The 16,256-nt window shown below is 46.0% G+C and overlaps 1 protein-coding gene across 1 annotated transcript in view; it reads right to left on the reverse strand.

Annotated features, from left to right (window-relative positions):
* Positions 1 to 14,855, reverse strand: part of LOC112267738 (partitioning defective 3 homolog B-like) — an 85,813-nt gene extending 70,958 nt beyond the window's left edge. Inside the window, exons 1-4 of the mRNA XM_042296649.1 lie at positions 14,850 to 14,855; positions 14,421 to 14,529; positions 11,079 to 11,189; positions 5,848 to 5,892 (exon numbers count right to left, since the gene is read on the reverse strand). Of these exons, the coding sequence (XP_042152583.1) occupies positions 5,848 to 5,892; positions 11,079 to 11,189; positions 14,421 to 14,529; positions 14,850 to 14,855 (271 nt within the window). The remainder of the gene's footprint in view (positions 1 to 5,847; positions 5,893 to 11,078; positions 11,190 to 14,420; positions 14,530 to 14,849) is intronic.
* Between the last annotated feature and the right edge of the window lie 1,401 nt (positions 14,856 to 16,256).

Here is a 16,256-nt window from a genome sequence, read left to right on the forward strand (position 1 = left end):
GCACCCAGTCAGCATGGATAGAAGGATGGAGGAGGAGGACTGGAAGTGGAGAGAGAGAGAGAGAGCGAGAGAGCGAGAGATGAGCTGGACAATTTAAAATGGGGAGTTAGAGTAAAAAGGATGGATAGGGACAGGTGTAACAGATGGGAGGCGAGAGAGGGGGAAACGATGCATTCATGTAGAAGCAAAGGAAGAGGATGAAGGGGAGTGGAGGAGAGCCAAAGGACTGCCGTGAGTACACAGGCACGGGCCACAGGAGGAAGTGAGACATGAGAGGAGGACCACGAAGACGATTGGACAGACGAAAAAGAGGAAGATCGCAGGTAATGAAGAGGGAGAAAAAGAGAGAGACGAGGTGGAGGTAATGGAGGAGGAGTGCGAGGAGGATAAAGGAGAAGAAACAAAAGCGGGAGGACACAGAGGAGAAGGGAGCGGACAAAGAAAGAAGAGACAAAGAAGAAAAGGGCCAGGCAGGAAAAGGTCTACTGCACATGTCATACACATGGCCAACCCTCTTCAAGGGGAGCTCCTGGGTGTACAGGTGTTTGTTTCAACCCTGCTGGAACACACAACAAAAGGTCCCGGTGAGCAGCTAGAGCAGTAGGTGTTCTAAATTAGGGTTGGAGCAAAAGCACGCAGGAGGGTATAGCACTCCAGGAGAAAGGTCAGTCCAATGGCTAGTGCTGTAGGTTAGTCACAGAGGTCCATCGCCAGACCAGGGCATGCATGAGTAGGCCGCAGAGACAGACAAGCAAAGGGGATGTGGCGAGAAACACACAGCCAGTCCCAAATCGTTCCCTTATCCTTCATTTGGCCCTAACGCTATTTTGCTAAAAAGGTATGGAAAATAGTTGAAAACCGACTGAAAAAGTGACTATTTCTAAGTGTCTGTTTCTAACTCCCACCAGGGATTTGCCAGACTTTTATGCTTCAAAACGCTCTCGGAGATGGTAAACGCTCAAAATGTTCTCGTTTTAGACTCTCTTTTGTCGACTCAGTCTTCAAAGCATGAGAATATTTCTCATTGAAATTGATCTTTGGAGAGTGGGCGATAGAGTCGAGGGGAAAGGAGGGAAAGTGAGCCAGAGCTGCTGCAGCAGTGGCTTTTAAGTCCTAAATTGACTTTGAGGAAGAAGTTGGATTTGTGTGAAATAAGGGTTTATAAATAGAGAGCGGGTACGTTTAGGAATAAAACACTCAATTTGAGAAGCAGGATTTGTGTCACAAATGTAATTGTGGCTGTCCGGCTAGCAGCTTGATAGAATTAAGCCGCTTGCTGCTGGGTTCTGCAGTGAACGCTGTGCTCAGAGTGTGTGTGTGTGTGTGCAGTACACGCTTGTGTGCATTTGCAAGCATAACACCACCTGTATGTGTGTGTGTGTGCATTGCATTACGCACGCAAATGCACGCATACATGTTTGTGTGTGTGTTTGTGCGCGCCCGTGGGCACGTGTGTGTGTCTGCATGTTTGAGAGAGTGTGTGTGTGTGTCTTCTCTTCGTCCATATCCAGTGTAGGTATGTCACATGGGTGAAGGTAGATGTAACTGAATAATGAGCGCTACAGGAGGGCGATCATCCGCCTGCAGAATTTCAAGGGTGAAACAAGCATTTGACTCCTATCACTGCCTGCTGTGGACCAGATGCTCAATGTGGGTTCACTCACTCATCATGTCAGGTCAACAAGCATCGGTGATAGGTGCAATCCTCTGACAGGAATTCCGTAGGGGGATTCACACAAACCAATACTGCCCATCTGAATACAACTTTGAGCAATATGAGTAATGTTACGCAACTATCTCCAGCAACACACACCTGTATATTTCAAATCAAAACACATTATGACCACAAGTATGATGCAGAGAAGCATAGACTCACACGCCAGAATGCCTCTTGACTTGAATACTGCAGTCACATTGGATGCCGCTGGCAGAGGGAACGCGGCATAGGGCCGAGGGAACGCGCATAGGGCCGAGGGAACGCGCATAGGGCCGAGGGAACGCGCATAGGGCGGACCCCAATGGTACGGTATGGTGTGGTATAGAGAGAATATAAGACATACTTTATTAGTCCACGCAAGATGAAAATTCTGCTTTTATTCAACCCCCGATATACATATAGTACACAAACACACATTAGATTGGAGAGGCTGGAGCAGAGGGCAGCCACAGTGCATCGCCCAATGAGCAATTTAGGGGGTTAAGTTACTTGCTCAAGGGAACATCGACAGTAGGTGGCACTTGAGATATTGATGCATTTGTAGGCATTTTCATTCTTTGACTAGAGTGAGCATTTCTGCAGCTCAACTGAGCAAGGTCGCCACCGGTGATGGAAATGCCACTTTTTAAGCAGCCTCTCCCTGCAGTGGATGATTTAAAAAGGTCAGTTGTCATGGAGACACCTCTGTCCGTGTCGGGGTGTGTGTGTGTGTGTGTGTGTGTGTGTGTGTGAGAGCCTCCCTCTTCTTCTCATCATCACGGAGGATAAACCGATAATGTCTATCTTTCCAACTCGGAGAACCCTGGATTCAATCTCTCGTCTAGCCTATAAAACCACGTTCACTGTGATGGGAACTAGTGAAACAACCTATATTTGAACCCTTTCCAATAAAGGTATATAATGGTTTCAATGTGGGTGGGTGGAAACCTTCAAACCTATTTTAATACCACAACCTTTGGGTGTTGACATTTGAGCTCTACCAGATGAAAACCGAATAATTTAGTGTTCATTGGGCAAGGTAAAGTATAGGAGAGGCAGACACAACAAAACAAACAGGTTTTAGAGTGGTACAGTAAGCAATGCACATGAAAGTGGCCACTACCCTGTCTTGTGTGAAATAATTCACTTAACCCAAAAGTTCAAATCAAAGTACAGTCCAATTAACGTCCCGACCAATCACAGTTTAGTTCCAATTAACGTTGCAACCAATCATAGTTGATCTACTCTCCCTGAGTGCACTCTGATAAATCACTAACATTGCGTCCCCAGACGGGACACAGATGCAGGCAGTAGGCAGTAATCCTGTTTAGATGTATAGATGGAGCCTCAGGCTGCATATTTGCTCCGTTGGACGTATGGCTCTAATAATGGTCGGGGACTTAAAAGGCCATTTCATCATTACAGACTCACCTTTAGTGGATTAGTCGCATGGAGGGATGGGAGGGGGGGCAGGGACTAGAGATGGGACATGTGCCACTTGTTAAAGCTAGGTTTAATGAAATACACTACTATGCTGCGGTTGAACACAAAGCATGTAGTGTGGGCAGAGCACACACATGTACACACACACACACACAGACAGATGGCCCTTCCCGCTACAGAGTGATCCATCAATTCAAATCAGCCCAACATGGTGACTTTCAACTTGAATCAACAACAGTGAGATGGGGGAGAAGGGGGCTGGGTAGAGAGAGAGCGATACGAACTACAACAAAGCAGGGTTCCATGTTGGCAGTGGAAAAGGGAAGGCGACATGTTTTCAAAGTCTAATTGCAGAAGGGGACAAGACAGAATAATGGACACAGCCAGTTGCACAGCAGGCCAGAAGCTAGCCAGTGTTTGCCGCATCTAACAGGGCTTCAGCGTAGGTGGATATCCCCCATCTCCAACAGAAACAAACCCAGGCATCAGCAGAGCAAAACATGCACACACACACACCACAACATTTGTTAGAAGACCTGTGTGCGCGCAGGGCTACTAAGTGGAGTGTGTGTGTGTGTGTGTGTGTGTGTGTGCGCGCACGCATGTTGGAAGCGTTCCCAGACCTGTGTGTGAGTAGAGCTGCCAGAGGGAGATGTTAAGAGCCGGGGGACAGACAAAGAGGAGGATGGAGAGATGGTGACAGAGACCACACCGGAGAGATGGAGTGAGAGAGTCCCCCTCCAAACATCCATCTATCCCCCTCTCCTACAATAGCATGTTCTCCTCCGGCTGTTGATGCATACTAGTCTATTCAGAGGACCTGAGGATTACTGCCCTCTTTCTATGTTACATACATGCAAAGAAACACACATGCACATGTGTAATCCACAAGTTTCTTGTGTCTATGCGTTAGTGTTTCTTTGCGCACGCACACACACGCACAGAGAGAGAGAGAGAGAGAGAGAGAGAGAGAGAGAGAGAACCTAAATCAGGAGGCTTTAAAGACTGGGCTTATATAGGCTGTAGCTATGAGAAGGTAGAGGGCGAAGGAGATATAGGGGCACTAGGAGAGAAGGGAAAGGGAGGATTATTTGGAAGGGGAAGCTCAAAGGATGGAGCATGTTACCTATAATCACATAACACTAGGAAAGCACAGAGGAACAGAGAGAAAGGTGGATAATTGGGATATGGAGAATAAGAGAAGACGAAGTTGGGATAGGTGTGGACAGACTAAGCGTGAGAGAGACAAGACTGACCCTTCCGGAGAGAGAGAGAGGCGAGAGATCGAGCGAGAGATAGTAGAGAAAGAAGACTAAGAAGAGTAACAAGAAAGACGCTTAAAACAAACATAAAATGGTGAGGAAGATAGAAAGGGAGTGAGAGCACGGAGAGAGCGAGGAATAGAGAAGGTATGGAGAGAGGGAGAGCAAGAGAGGAAGAAGTCAAAAGCAAACGAGAGAGCGAGAGCGATTGACCAAGCATGACCGAAATAGGAGAGAGAGAAAGAAATAGTAGGAAAAGAGAGCGAGTGAGTTGGGAGAGAGAGACAGGAAAATAGAAGGAGAGCGAGAGAGAGAAATAGAAGGAAAGAGTAACTCTGCATCATACTACATCTCTTCTCTCTCCCCCCCCTCCCCCTCTCCGCCCGAACAGAGGTTTTAGCCAGATTAAAGCCAGAGGCGGAGCCCCTCTTAAAGACCATCCTACTAATGAAATATGTCAAGGCCTATAAAGAAGCATGGGGCCATTTAAAGAATCATGCACGGGGCCAAGTCCAAAACAGCCCTGTCAGCAAACTGGCCTCAGTGCAGCCTGTCAATACACATTAGCTTCCACATCAGTTAGAGGCTGATGTAGAAAATGAATCTCTTTATCTATCATAGCCCATAAGGGTTATTATGACTACCGATCAGAAAATGGGCTTTGAGGGAAATCATGTGGGGGGTGGGGGCTGCGCCTGGTACTTTACTGTGGGGGTGGGGACTTGTAGAGTTGTTGTTATGCGGCAACAGGTTTTTGCTGCGGGAGATTTAAGGTGTGTGTGGGCGCGTGTCTGCAGGGGGCGTGCGTTCAAGCCTATCACTCAATCCCTGCACCCTCTTTCTCACTTAAGTGAAAGGAGACAAATTAAGAACATCCCGGTCTAATGCAATCTAGGGCTGTCGGAGCAAAGAGGCAGCTTAACAAATCACTTCCTGCTGCTTCCAGCTGAGTAAGGAGAACACATAAAACAGGTGCAGTGACACAAAGCATCTCCCCGCTGAAGTGTGTTCGCTCCAGGGTGAAGTTTCCCCAAAGGTACAGATCTAGGATCAGCTTCCCCTTCCCTCAATCCTTACATGAACCATTAGTGGGGAAATGCAAAACTGACCCATGACCAGTGTCTAGGGACAACTTCACCCTACTACGGAAGGGTCCTGAACAGGTCATAACTTGTTTTGCGGTAAGTATGACAGCACACTGAAAATTCTGATTATTTTTCATACCTTTTTTCAATGTTCAGTCGCTTTCTTTGTTTGAGAAGGTGTGTGTTTGTGTGTCTGAAGAGTGTGCGTGTGGTGTGTGAGAAGAGTGTGTGTGTGTGGTGTGTGTGTGTGTGTGTGTGTGTGTGTGTGTGTGTGTGTGTGTGTGGTGTGTGTGTGTGTGTGTGTGTGTGTGTGTGTGTATGTGTTGGGGATATGGATAGGGGGAAGAGCGTGTTTCTTCACCTGGTCTCTGCTCTGCCAGGGATCTCATGTTGCTCTCATCAGCCACTGAAACACAGAAAACACACACAGTGAATATTGGAACACCATAAACTGTTGCCTTTGTTTTCTCTGAGCAGAGATGGAGAAAAAGAGAGAGGGAGCAAGACACGGAGAGAAGAGTGAGAGGGAAAGACCGATAGGGTGGGGAGGCAAAGAACTGGGTACTCTCTCCCTCACCCCCCCCTTCTCTCATCACTCTTTCCCTCTCTCTAATCCACACCAACAGGATTGAGGAGGCAGGCAGGGAGCGGCATCAGCTGCCAGAGGGGCACTGCACCACGGGACACAATAATAGGTTTTCATTACGTTGCAATTTCTCTGAAATAATCCCTTTTCATATTTTATGAGGTCAATTTTCTCCCGGCAGAGAAACGAGAGAGCGGAAGAAGAAAAAAGGAAAAAAAAGAGAGGGAGAGGAAATGCAGCTGCGACAGAGGGGACAATGGATGAGACTGGCTGTTATATTTGCTGTCTTCACGCGTTACGTTTTCCCTCAAATACAGTAGCCACAAAAAGGTTGGTGGTGTGTGTGTGTGTGTGTGTGTGAGAGCTGTATGGCTCGAAGCTAAAAAAATAATGTGCATATGAATCTGCTTTTATTGTTACAGAGACCCCCCCCACCCCCTGTTCGGAGAGCAGCATCAACAATCTCTCACCCACCCACAGATAAATGTTCTGCTGCTGGGATAGGAATTTGTCGCTGGTGTTGGTGAGCTCACTATGGCTACTGCTCAGTGAATTCCACGGTTTCTTCTCCACGCGTGTGCCTTCATGTACATGACTCAACTAATGTTGGATCAGGTCATGTGGTCAAGGGAAAAACTCCTGGGTCTGAATTCAAAACGTGTCTCAGAGTAGAAGTGCCGATTTAGTCCCCACCTTATGATTTCAAAAGCAAAACTGATCCTAGATCAGCACTACTACTCTGAAAGGCTTTATGAATACGGGCCCAGGTGCAACCATTAAGACAGACTTGAGAGCGAGTGTTTAGGATCACAGTTTTGGCTAAGCCTATTTAACCAACGTCTGATACCTCTGGAATGCTGAAGAAGCCATGTGTGCATCCTAAATGGCACCCTCTTCCCTATTATAGTAAGTCAAATAAATAGCCTTGTAGCATGAGGCAGCTTGATGTATAAGTACACACTCTGGCCAAAAGTTCCCGAATAGGGTGCCATTTGAGATGCAGCCCATGTTTTGCTTGTGCACCCTACAGTCCCCATAAGAAAACATTTGCTAAGCACCAGAGCTTAGATTGCTTATTACTTTTTGCTTAGTGCGAAAAATAAACCCTCAGACTTGACTCAACTGGCTTAACCCCCGTTTGGAAATGGGAAACTACCCCCTTGTAAAGGGGGTGATCCTTACAAATGTGACACACAGCACAGGGTCACAGTGTCATACAGTCCCCATGCCTCTGGTAACAACCCCCCCCAGATAACAACCTCCCCCATCCTCAGATAACAACCTCATCTCAGTCTGTCATTTTCATGACGGAGAGAGAGAGAGAGAGAGAGCGAGTGAGAGAGAGATTCACAGAAAGAGAGATCCACAGAGAGAGAGAGAGATCCACAGAGAGAGAGATCCACAAAGAGAGAGAGAGAGATCCACACAGAGAGAGAGATCCACACAGAGAGAGAGAGAGAGATCCACACAGAGAGAGAGAGAGCGAGTGAGAGAGATCCACACAGAGAGAGAGAGAGAGAGTGAGAGAGATCCACACAGAGAGAGAGAGAGAGAGAGAGATCCACAGAGAGAGAGAGATCCAGAGAGAGAGAGAGAGAGAGAGATCCAGAGAAAGAGAGAGATCCAGATCCACAGAGAGAGAGAGAGAGAGAGAGAGAGATCCAGAGAGATCCACAGAGAGAGAGAGAGAGATCCACAGAGAGAGAGAGAGAGATCCAGAGAGATCAGAGAGAGAGAGAGATCCACAGAGAGAGAGAGAGAGAGAGAGATCCACAGAGAGAGAGAGAGAGAGAGAGAGAGAGAGAGAGATCCACAGAGAGAGAGAGAGAGAGAGAGATCCAGAGAGAGAGAGAGAGAGAGAGAGAGAGAGAGAGATCCACAGAGAGAGAGAGAGAGAGATCCACAGAGAGAGAGAGAGAGAGAGAGAGAGATCCACAGAGAGAGAGAGAGAGATCCAGAGAGAGAGAGAGAGAGAGATCCACAGAGAGAGAGAGATCCAGAGAGAGAGAGAGAGAGAGAGAGAGAGAGAGAGAGAGAGATCCAGAGAGAGAGAGAGAGAGAGAGAGAGAGAGAGAGAGATCCACAGAGAGAGAGAGATCCAGAGAGAGAGAGAGAGAGAGAGAGAGATCCAGAGAGAGAGAGAGAGAGAGATCCACAGAGAGAGAGAGAGAGAGAGAGAGAGAGAGAGAGAGAGAGAGAGAGAGAGATCCAGAGAGAGAGAGAGAGAGAGAGAGATCCAGAGAGAGAGAGAGAGAGAGAGAGAGAGAGAGAGATCCAGAGAGAGAGAGAGAGAGAGAGAGAGAGAGAGAGAGAGAGAGAGATCCAGAGAGAGAGAGAGAGATCCAGAGAGAGAGAGAGAGAGAGATCCAGAGAGAGAGAGAGAGATCCAGAGAGAGAGAGAGAGAGAGAGAGAGAGAGATCCAGAGAGAGAGAGAGAGAGAGAGATCCAGAGAGAGAGAGAGATCCAGAGAGAGAGAGAGAGAGAGAGATCCAGAGAGAGAGAGAGAGAGAGAGAGATCCAGAGAGAGAGAGAGAGAGATCCACAGAGAGAGAGAGAGAGAGAGAGAGAGAGAGAGAGAGAGAGAGAGAGAGAGAGAGAGAGAGAGAGAGATCCAGAGAGAGAGAGAGAGAGAGAGAGATCCACAGAGAGAGAGAGAGAGAGAGAGATCCAGAGAGAGAGAGAGAGAGAGAGAGAGATCCAGAGAGAGAGAGAGAGATCCAGAGAGAGAGAGAGAGAGAGAGAGAGATCCAGAGAGAGAGAGAGATCCAGAGAGAGAGAGATCCAGAGAGAGAGAGAGAGATCCAGAGAGAGAGAGAGAGAGAGAGAGAGAGAGAGAGAGAGAGAGAGAGAGATCCACAGAGAGAGAGAGAGAGAGAGATCCACAGAGAGAGAGAGAGAGAGAGAGAGAGAGAGAGAGACAGAGAGAGAGAGATCCACAGAGAGAGAGAGAGAGAGAGAGATCCACAGAGAGAGAGAGAGATCCACAGAGAGAGAGAGAGAGAGAGAGAGAGAGAGAGAGAGAGAGAGAGAGATCCACAGAGAGAGAGAGATCCACAGAGAGAGAGAGAGAGAGATCCACAGAGAGCGCGAAAAGAAGGAGAATGATGGACGGAAAGGGTGTGAAAGAACAAGAAAGAAGGAGAGAGATTAAAAAAAGAGAAAGACAAGAGAAGCAGTGAGTAGGATGCGGGGATCTCTTCCTAATAAAAGCCAATAAATGTGCAGTAGCGGCGTGCAACTAGTTTAGGAGGGGGAACCTAATCCACAACACTAATGAACTGGGATTGGAAACCAGCGACAGGCAAATAAAAAACTTCACAGAAAAGAGAGAGATGGGGGAAGAATGAGAGAAGAGAGCAACAAAAAAAGGCGGGAGCAAGAAGAAAAGAGAGGCTAACAGGGTCACCCAGGGGCCAATATGAGGAAATAAGCTGCTGTGCTCTCAGCTTTCAGGGAGAAAGTTGGGTACGACTGAAGGATCAATGCTTGGCACAGACTGGCAGTGTCATGCGGAGACGTGCGCATACGCACGCATACAGAGCAGTGTCAGACTGACTAGACACACGAGTCTAGTTCAGGAATTTTTGTCTTGAAAAGGTCAGGCCTCCCAAGTGGCACAGCGGTCTAAGGCACTGCATCCCAGTGCTTGAGGGGTCACTACAGACCCGGGTTCGATCCCAGGCTGTGTCGCAGAGTCCCATAGGGCAGCGCACAATTGGCCCAGTGTCGTCCGGGTTAGGGGAGGGTTTGGCCGGGGTGGGGGCTTTACTTGGCTCATTGTGCTCTAGTGACTCCTTGTGGCGTGCCAGGCGCCTGCAGGCTGACTTCGGTGTGTTAACTCTGACACATAGGTGCAGCTGGCTTCCGGGTGTTAAGGAGCGCGGATTTGGCGGGTCATGTTTCGGGGAACAAATTACTCGACCTTCGCCTCTACTGAGTCCGATGGGGAGCGATGAGTTGAAATTGGGTGAAAAAGAGGGTAAAATACCCCCAAAAATATATCATGTTAAAAAAATTGGCAAAGCTTTAATGGTCATATGTGTGCCAAGTTAATAACATTACAATGGGCCCATGTGATAATGTTGAATCTGTGTTTGAAATGCAATACTTAACTAGGGACCTTACAGATGTTGTATGCATGGTGGACAGTGGAAGGGTCAACAAGTGCTCAGCAACAAGTGCTCAGCATATGTGGGAACTCCTTCAAGACTGTTGGAAAAGTGTTCCAGGTGAAGCAGGTTGAGAAAATGGGCAAAGCTGTCATCAAGGCAAAGGATACTTTGAAGTATCTCAAATATAAAATATACTTTGATTTGTTTAAAAAAAGAAGGTTTTATATATATATATATATATATAATACCAGTGAGATGTTTGCACACCTACTCATTCCAGGGTTATACACACACACACACACACACACACACACACACATATATATATATATATATATATATATATAGAACCAAAAAATATTTACACAACATATGAGGCAATCAGTCAATTGAAATAAATTCAATAGGCCCTAATCTATGGATTTCATGACTGGGAATACAGATATGCATCTGTTGGTCACAGAAACCTTAAAATAAAAAAAATAGGCCTCAGGATCTCGACACGTTATTTTTGTGCATTCAAATTGCCATTGATCAAATACAATTGTGCTCATTGTCCGTAGCTTATTGCTTGCCAATACCATAACCCCACCATAGGGCACTCCTTTCACAACATTGACATCATCAAACTGAAATGCAATATATACATTTTTTTTAAAGTGATTTTTAAACTGAATGCAATATTCATTCAAGTCAGTTTCAAATCATGAAATACAATACTGAATTTATGAATGAAATTATTCAATTTGTGCATTACCAATTAAAAAAGAATACATTCAAATTCAACATCTCAATACCAATTAAAAACTATGGAATTCAAATGCAATTTCGGTTGGCACTGAAATCCCTCCATATCGGAATGTGAGTGCATGTGTGCAACACTGTGTGCTCACCCAGGTCCGTGCTCTTAGAGTTCCTTGTCTGAGGGTAGTCCGTCTGCCTGGGTTGCTGTGCTCTCTGTATGAAGGGGACCCTCAGGAGAATAGGGAGTCTTGTTCCGCTCACTGAGAAAAGAGCAGGTGTTTTTAATGTTTTGTATACTTAGTGTATAACATAGTTGTGTCATGATCTGAGCTGAATCATACATCACTTATTCGAAAGGACTGGACAGGTGAAAGCTACAGTACGTGGTGGAACCCATGCGTCCACCTATCCAATCATGGTCGTATTCACTAGGAACCAAATGGAAGCACGTTTGTTTTCGTGCAGAGGAGTTGGACGGGGAGAGGATACGGACAAACAGCACAGACAGACACATATCAATCAGAAATTCCACCAGTGACCAGTGCCTTTAAAAGAGTAGGATGGAGTGTTTCATCAAAGACCAGTTTTGAGTCTATCGCCCTGAAGACTACGGTTAAGATTGAGGGTGGTTAAGCTGAACCTAGATCAGTGCTGAATGGCAACTTCTACTCTACTACTACTGTGTCAAGACACATGAATGAGGTCTATGCCATGTAAATGCAGGATCATATTTGGCAAAAGTGATAGTCCTGTTATAAGAGGAGAAATATATCTTCCTCTGGCTGGAGCTAAAGCAGTCATCACTTTTCATGATGGGCCACTGAGACAGGAGGCATTGGATATGTCCCAAATGGCACCCTATTTCCTATATAGTTCAATACTTCTGAGCCCAATGGGTGCCATTTGGTATACAGCCATTGCATTGGAAGCTGTGTCAATGCTAGTTGTCTGTAAGACTGCCTGCCTAGGAGAGTAATGCAGTAGACCTAAACACACTCAATCAACTGACGGAGACAAACAGTATTGAGGGATAGATTTTCAACTGTGTGCACGCAAGCACATACACAATGGAAATGAAAGCAACTGATTCTCTCTGAATAATGGATCCATACTTCATTTAGCTGAGCAAGGCCAACTCTGTACGTCTCATGAAACATGTACAGAATACACACACACACTTTCCGTATTGACTGTCTTAAAGTAATGAACTGTTGTTTCTCTTTGCTTATTTGAGCTGTTCTTGCCATAATATGGACTTGGTCTTTCACCAAATAGGGCTATCTTCTGTATACCACCCCTACCGTGTCACAACATAACTGATTGGCTCAAACACATTAAGAAGGAAAGAAAATCCACAAATTAACAAGTTAATTCTGTTAATTGAAATGCATTCCAGGTGACTACCTCATGAAGCTGGTTGAGAGAATGCCAAGAGTGTGCAAAGCTGTCATCAAGGCAAAAGGTGGCTACTTTGAAGAATCTAAAATATATTTTGATTTGTTTAACATTTATTTTGTTTACTACATGATTCCATGTGTTATTTCATAGTTGATGTCCTCACTATTATTCTACAACATAGAAAATAGTAAAAATAAAGAAAAAATTAGTAGTTGTGTCAAAACGTTTTACTGGTACTATATATATAGGCCATCATCCCGGAGTCGCCTCTTCCCTGTTGATGTTGAGACTGGTGTTTTGCGGGTACTATTTAATGAAGCTGCCAGTTGAGGACTTGTGAGGCGTCTGTTTCTACACGGTATTTATGATCATATTGATGTTATTTTGATGGACCAAAAATGAGCTTTTCTTTCAAAAACAGGGAAATGTCTAAGTGGCCCCGAACTTTTAAAGGGTAGTGTACACACACACACACATAGAAACTCAGCATAAAAAGAAACGTCCCTTTTTCAGGACCCTGTCTTTCAAAGATATTTAGTAAAAATCCAAATAACTTCACAGATCTTCATTGTAAAGGGTTTAAACACTGTTTCCCATGCTTGTTCAATGAACCATAAACAATTAATGAAAATGCACCTGTGGAACGGCCGTTAAGAGACTAACAGCTTACAGACAGTAGGCAATTAAGGTCAGTTATGAAAACTTAGGACACTAAAGAGGCCTTTCTACTGACTCTGAAAAACACCAAAAGAAAGATGCCCAGGGTCCCTGCTCATCTGCGTAAACGTGCCTTAGGCAAGCTGCAAGGAGGCATGAGGACTGCAGATGTGGCCAGGGCAATAAATTGCAATGGCCGTACTGTGAGATGCCAAAGACCGCGCTACAGGGAGACAGGACGCACAGCTGATCATGCTCGCAGTGGCAGACCACATGTAACAACACCTGCACAGGATCAGTACATCCGAACATCACACCTGTGGGACAAGTACAGGACGGTAACAACAACTGCCCGAGTTACACCAGGAACGCACAATCCCTACATCAGTGCTCAGTCTGTCCGCAATAGGCTGAGAGAGGCTGGACTGAGGGCTTGTAGGCCTGTTGTAAGGCAGGTCCTCACCAGACATCACCGGCAACAACGTCGCCTATGGGCACAAACCCACCCAAAGACAGGGTCCTGAAAAGGGGCGTTTCTTTTTTGCTGAGTTTATATATTAACACACACTGTACAAAAATATAAAAACAACATGTAACGATTTGAAAGATTTGACCTAGTTACAGTTTGTATAAGGAATTGTGTACAGATGCCTGTGACATGCATTATCATGCATGACAATGGCTCTCGTCATCTCTGTGCATTCAAATTGCCATTGATACAATGCAATTGTGTTCGTTGTCCTTAGTTTATGCCTGCCCATACCATAACCCCACCGCCACCATGGGACACCTTGTTCACAACCAGTCACCCACATGACGCCATACACGTGGTCTGCAGTTGAGGCCGGTTGGACATACTGCCAAATTCTCTAAAACAACGGAGGTGGCTTAAGGTAGAGAAATGAACATTCAATTATCTGGCAATATCTCTAGTGGACATTCCTGCAGTCAGCATGCCAATTGCAATCGCCTTCAAAACTTGATCCATATGTAGCATTGTGTTTTGTGACAAAACTGCACATTTTAGAGCGCCATTTTATTGTCCCCCAGCACAAGGTGCACCTGTGCAATGATCAAGCTGTTTAATCAGATTATTGATATGCCACACCTGTTAGGTGGATGGATTATCTTGGCAAAGGAGAAATGCTCACTAACAGGGATATAAACAAATTTGTGCACAAAATATAAACGTCTTTTCTGGGTATGGAACATTTCAGCTCATGAAATATGGGACCCACACTTTACATGTTGCGTTTATATTTTTGTTCAGGGTATATAACTGTTGTGATAAAGCCGCTGTACACTGTTTGTTTTTATGGCAAGTGTGAATGTTTGCGTCTGTGAGTATACTATATTCATCTGTGTGTGTGTAAGTCAAGCACCAGTATGAGTGTGCTCATCTCTTCCCTAGTTCAGGCCCTACTGTGTCCTCTCACCTCCAAAGCTGGGACCGTTGCTGTGGTGGTGGGACTCCAGGGCTGCAGCTAGAGCCGGGGGTCCGGAGGGGCCGTCTGGGATCTGGTGGCTAGCCGCCTCCTGGCTCTCCTGTCACAGCCAGGGGGAGAGGAGCAGAGGTCAGTGCATTGCATTAGGGCCTAGGGAGTTTTTCCTGCTCCTGGGGAGTTTTTCCTGATCATTTGATTTGGAATGGCCCAGAGTTTTCCCACATTTGATGCACATTGAATGTGTTTTTAAGTTTTCATGTGCGAGGTATGTAAAAGGTGCGTATATAAAATATGAGAAGGATGACACTGGACATTAAATCATTGAGTGAGAAAAATATATATGTGCTTTTTAATTGAAAAGGTTTGAGGACAATAAGTGCATAGTATAGATGCACATATGTCGTGCTGAAGTGTACTTACGATCATAGAATATCTTTGAGAATCAGAGTACTATATCTATGGCTACAGTCGGAGACACAGTAGCCGCTTACCCACTATCGTTCTATTTCCGTTCGAGCCACAGTGGGCTAGCGTCAGAGAAGCTTGAAAACCGAGAAACTCAACACGCCAGTGAATGAGAGTGTGCCACTCTTCCATTGACTTCAGTCGGAATCTTCCTCATGCTCTCATGAGAGACCACAGGAAGTAATCAAATCGCTTATTTGGTCTATCGATTTTCAAGCTTATCTGGCGGCAGCATGCACTGGCTCGCATGGAAGTAGTGTCAGTTTCTGAACGGCTATTGCACAGAATCAATGCACTATACACACACTCTACCGGATGCACTGTACAAGAACTCTACCTATTTCATATTGAAATCATAACGGACATCTTCCCATTGGCTTACATTGTGTTTCATCAGTGAGAGGACAATAGCGCCACTGAGACTCACTGTTTGGTTGAGGGTTCGTAAATAGCGTAACTACATGAATCCCTCATGTGATGACAGGCATGTTATCGAACAGTCTCCACCGCCACAGAGGAACAGGCGGAAAAGCACCCTCTGGGCCCCGGTCAAAAGTAGTGCGCTATGTAGGGAATAGGAAACCATTTGGGACGCACCCAGACAGATAGGAAGGGCTGGTGGCAAAGTGAGATGTACCGCAGATAAGATATGACTCTCCTTTGAGAGCGATGTGTGGTGGGATCTACAGCTGTCACACACACAGGCGCACACACACACACACAAATAAATGGATAGACACAAAATCACCCACACCCAGTCTCTCTCGAACTCTGTGGGCGTGTGGCTATGGGCTTTGCATCATCGCCACATTATACGTAATGAGCAGTGGTGGCGTTGCGCGCTCACCGTCTCTATGTGATAACTCTTTTCATTAGACCATCATCCTCATATCAAAGGGGATTTTCATTGTGTGCGTTTGGTAGCACAGTGTGTGAGTTAGGCTTTGGGGGGGGTGTCCGGTGTGCTTTTGTTCCTGCGTGCAGTCACACACGTTCCCAATGGTATCATTAGCCGGCAAACCACAGCTCTTTACATGTATTACTGTCACACACACATCTTAGTCTGTCAGAACGGCTCTCTCACACACACACGGTACTGCTCCATCCACCCATCTGTCTCATGGGGCTTTGACAGCCAGGCAGAGCCATCAAAGAAGCCAGAGAGGAGCTCACATCCTAATCCACAGAACAATAAGAACCTGCTGGTCAACATAATGAGGCTATGGAGGAACACCCCACCAAACGCACACGGTGTCCCCCAACACCCGCTCCTCGGAGTTGGGTAGGGTGAGCGAGAGAGAGAGAGAGAGAGGTGGTGGTCTTTCATCTTGGGGTCTCGTGGTCTGATAAGATTATACCTGG

This window comes from Oncorhynchus tshawytscha, linkage group LG14 (genome assembly GCF_018296145.1).
Source record: "Oncorhynchus tshawytscha isolate Ot180627B linkage group LG14, Otsh_v2.0, whole genome shotgun sequence".
Lineage (NCBI taxonomy): Eukaryota > Metazoa > Chordata > Actinopteri > Salmoniformes > Salmonidae > Oncorhynchus > Oncorhynchus tshawytscha.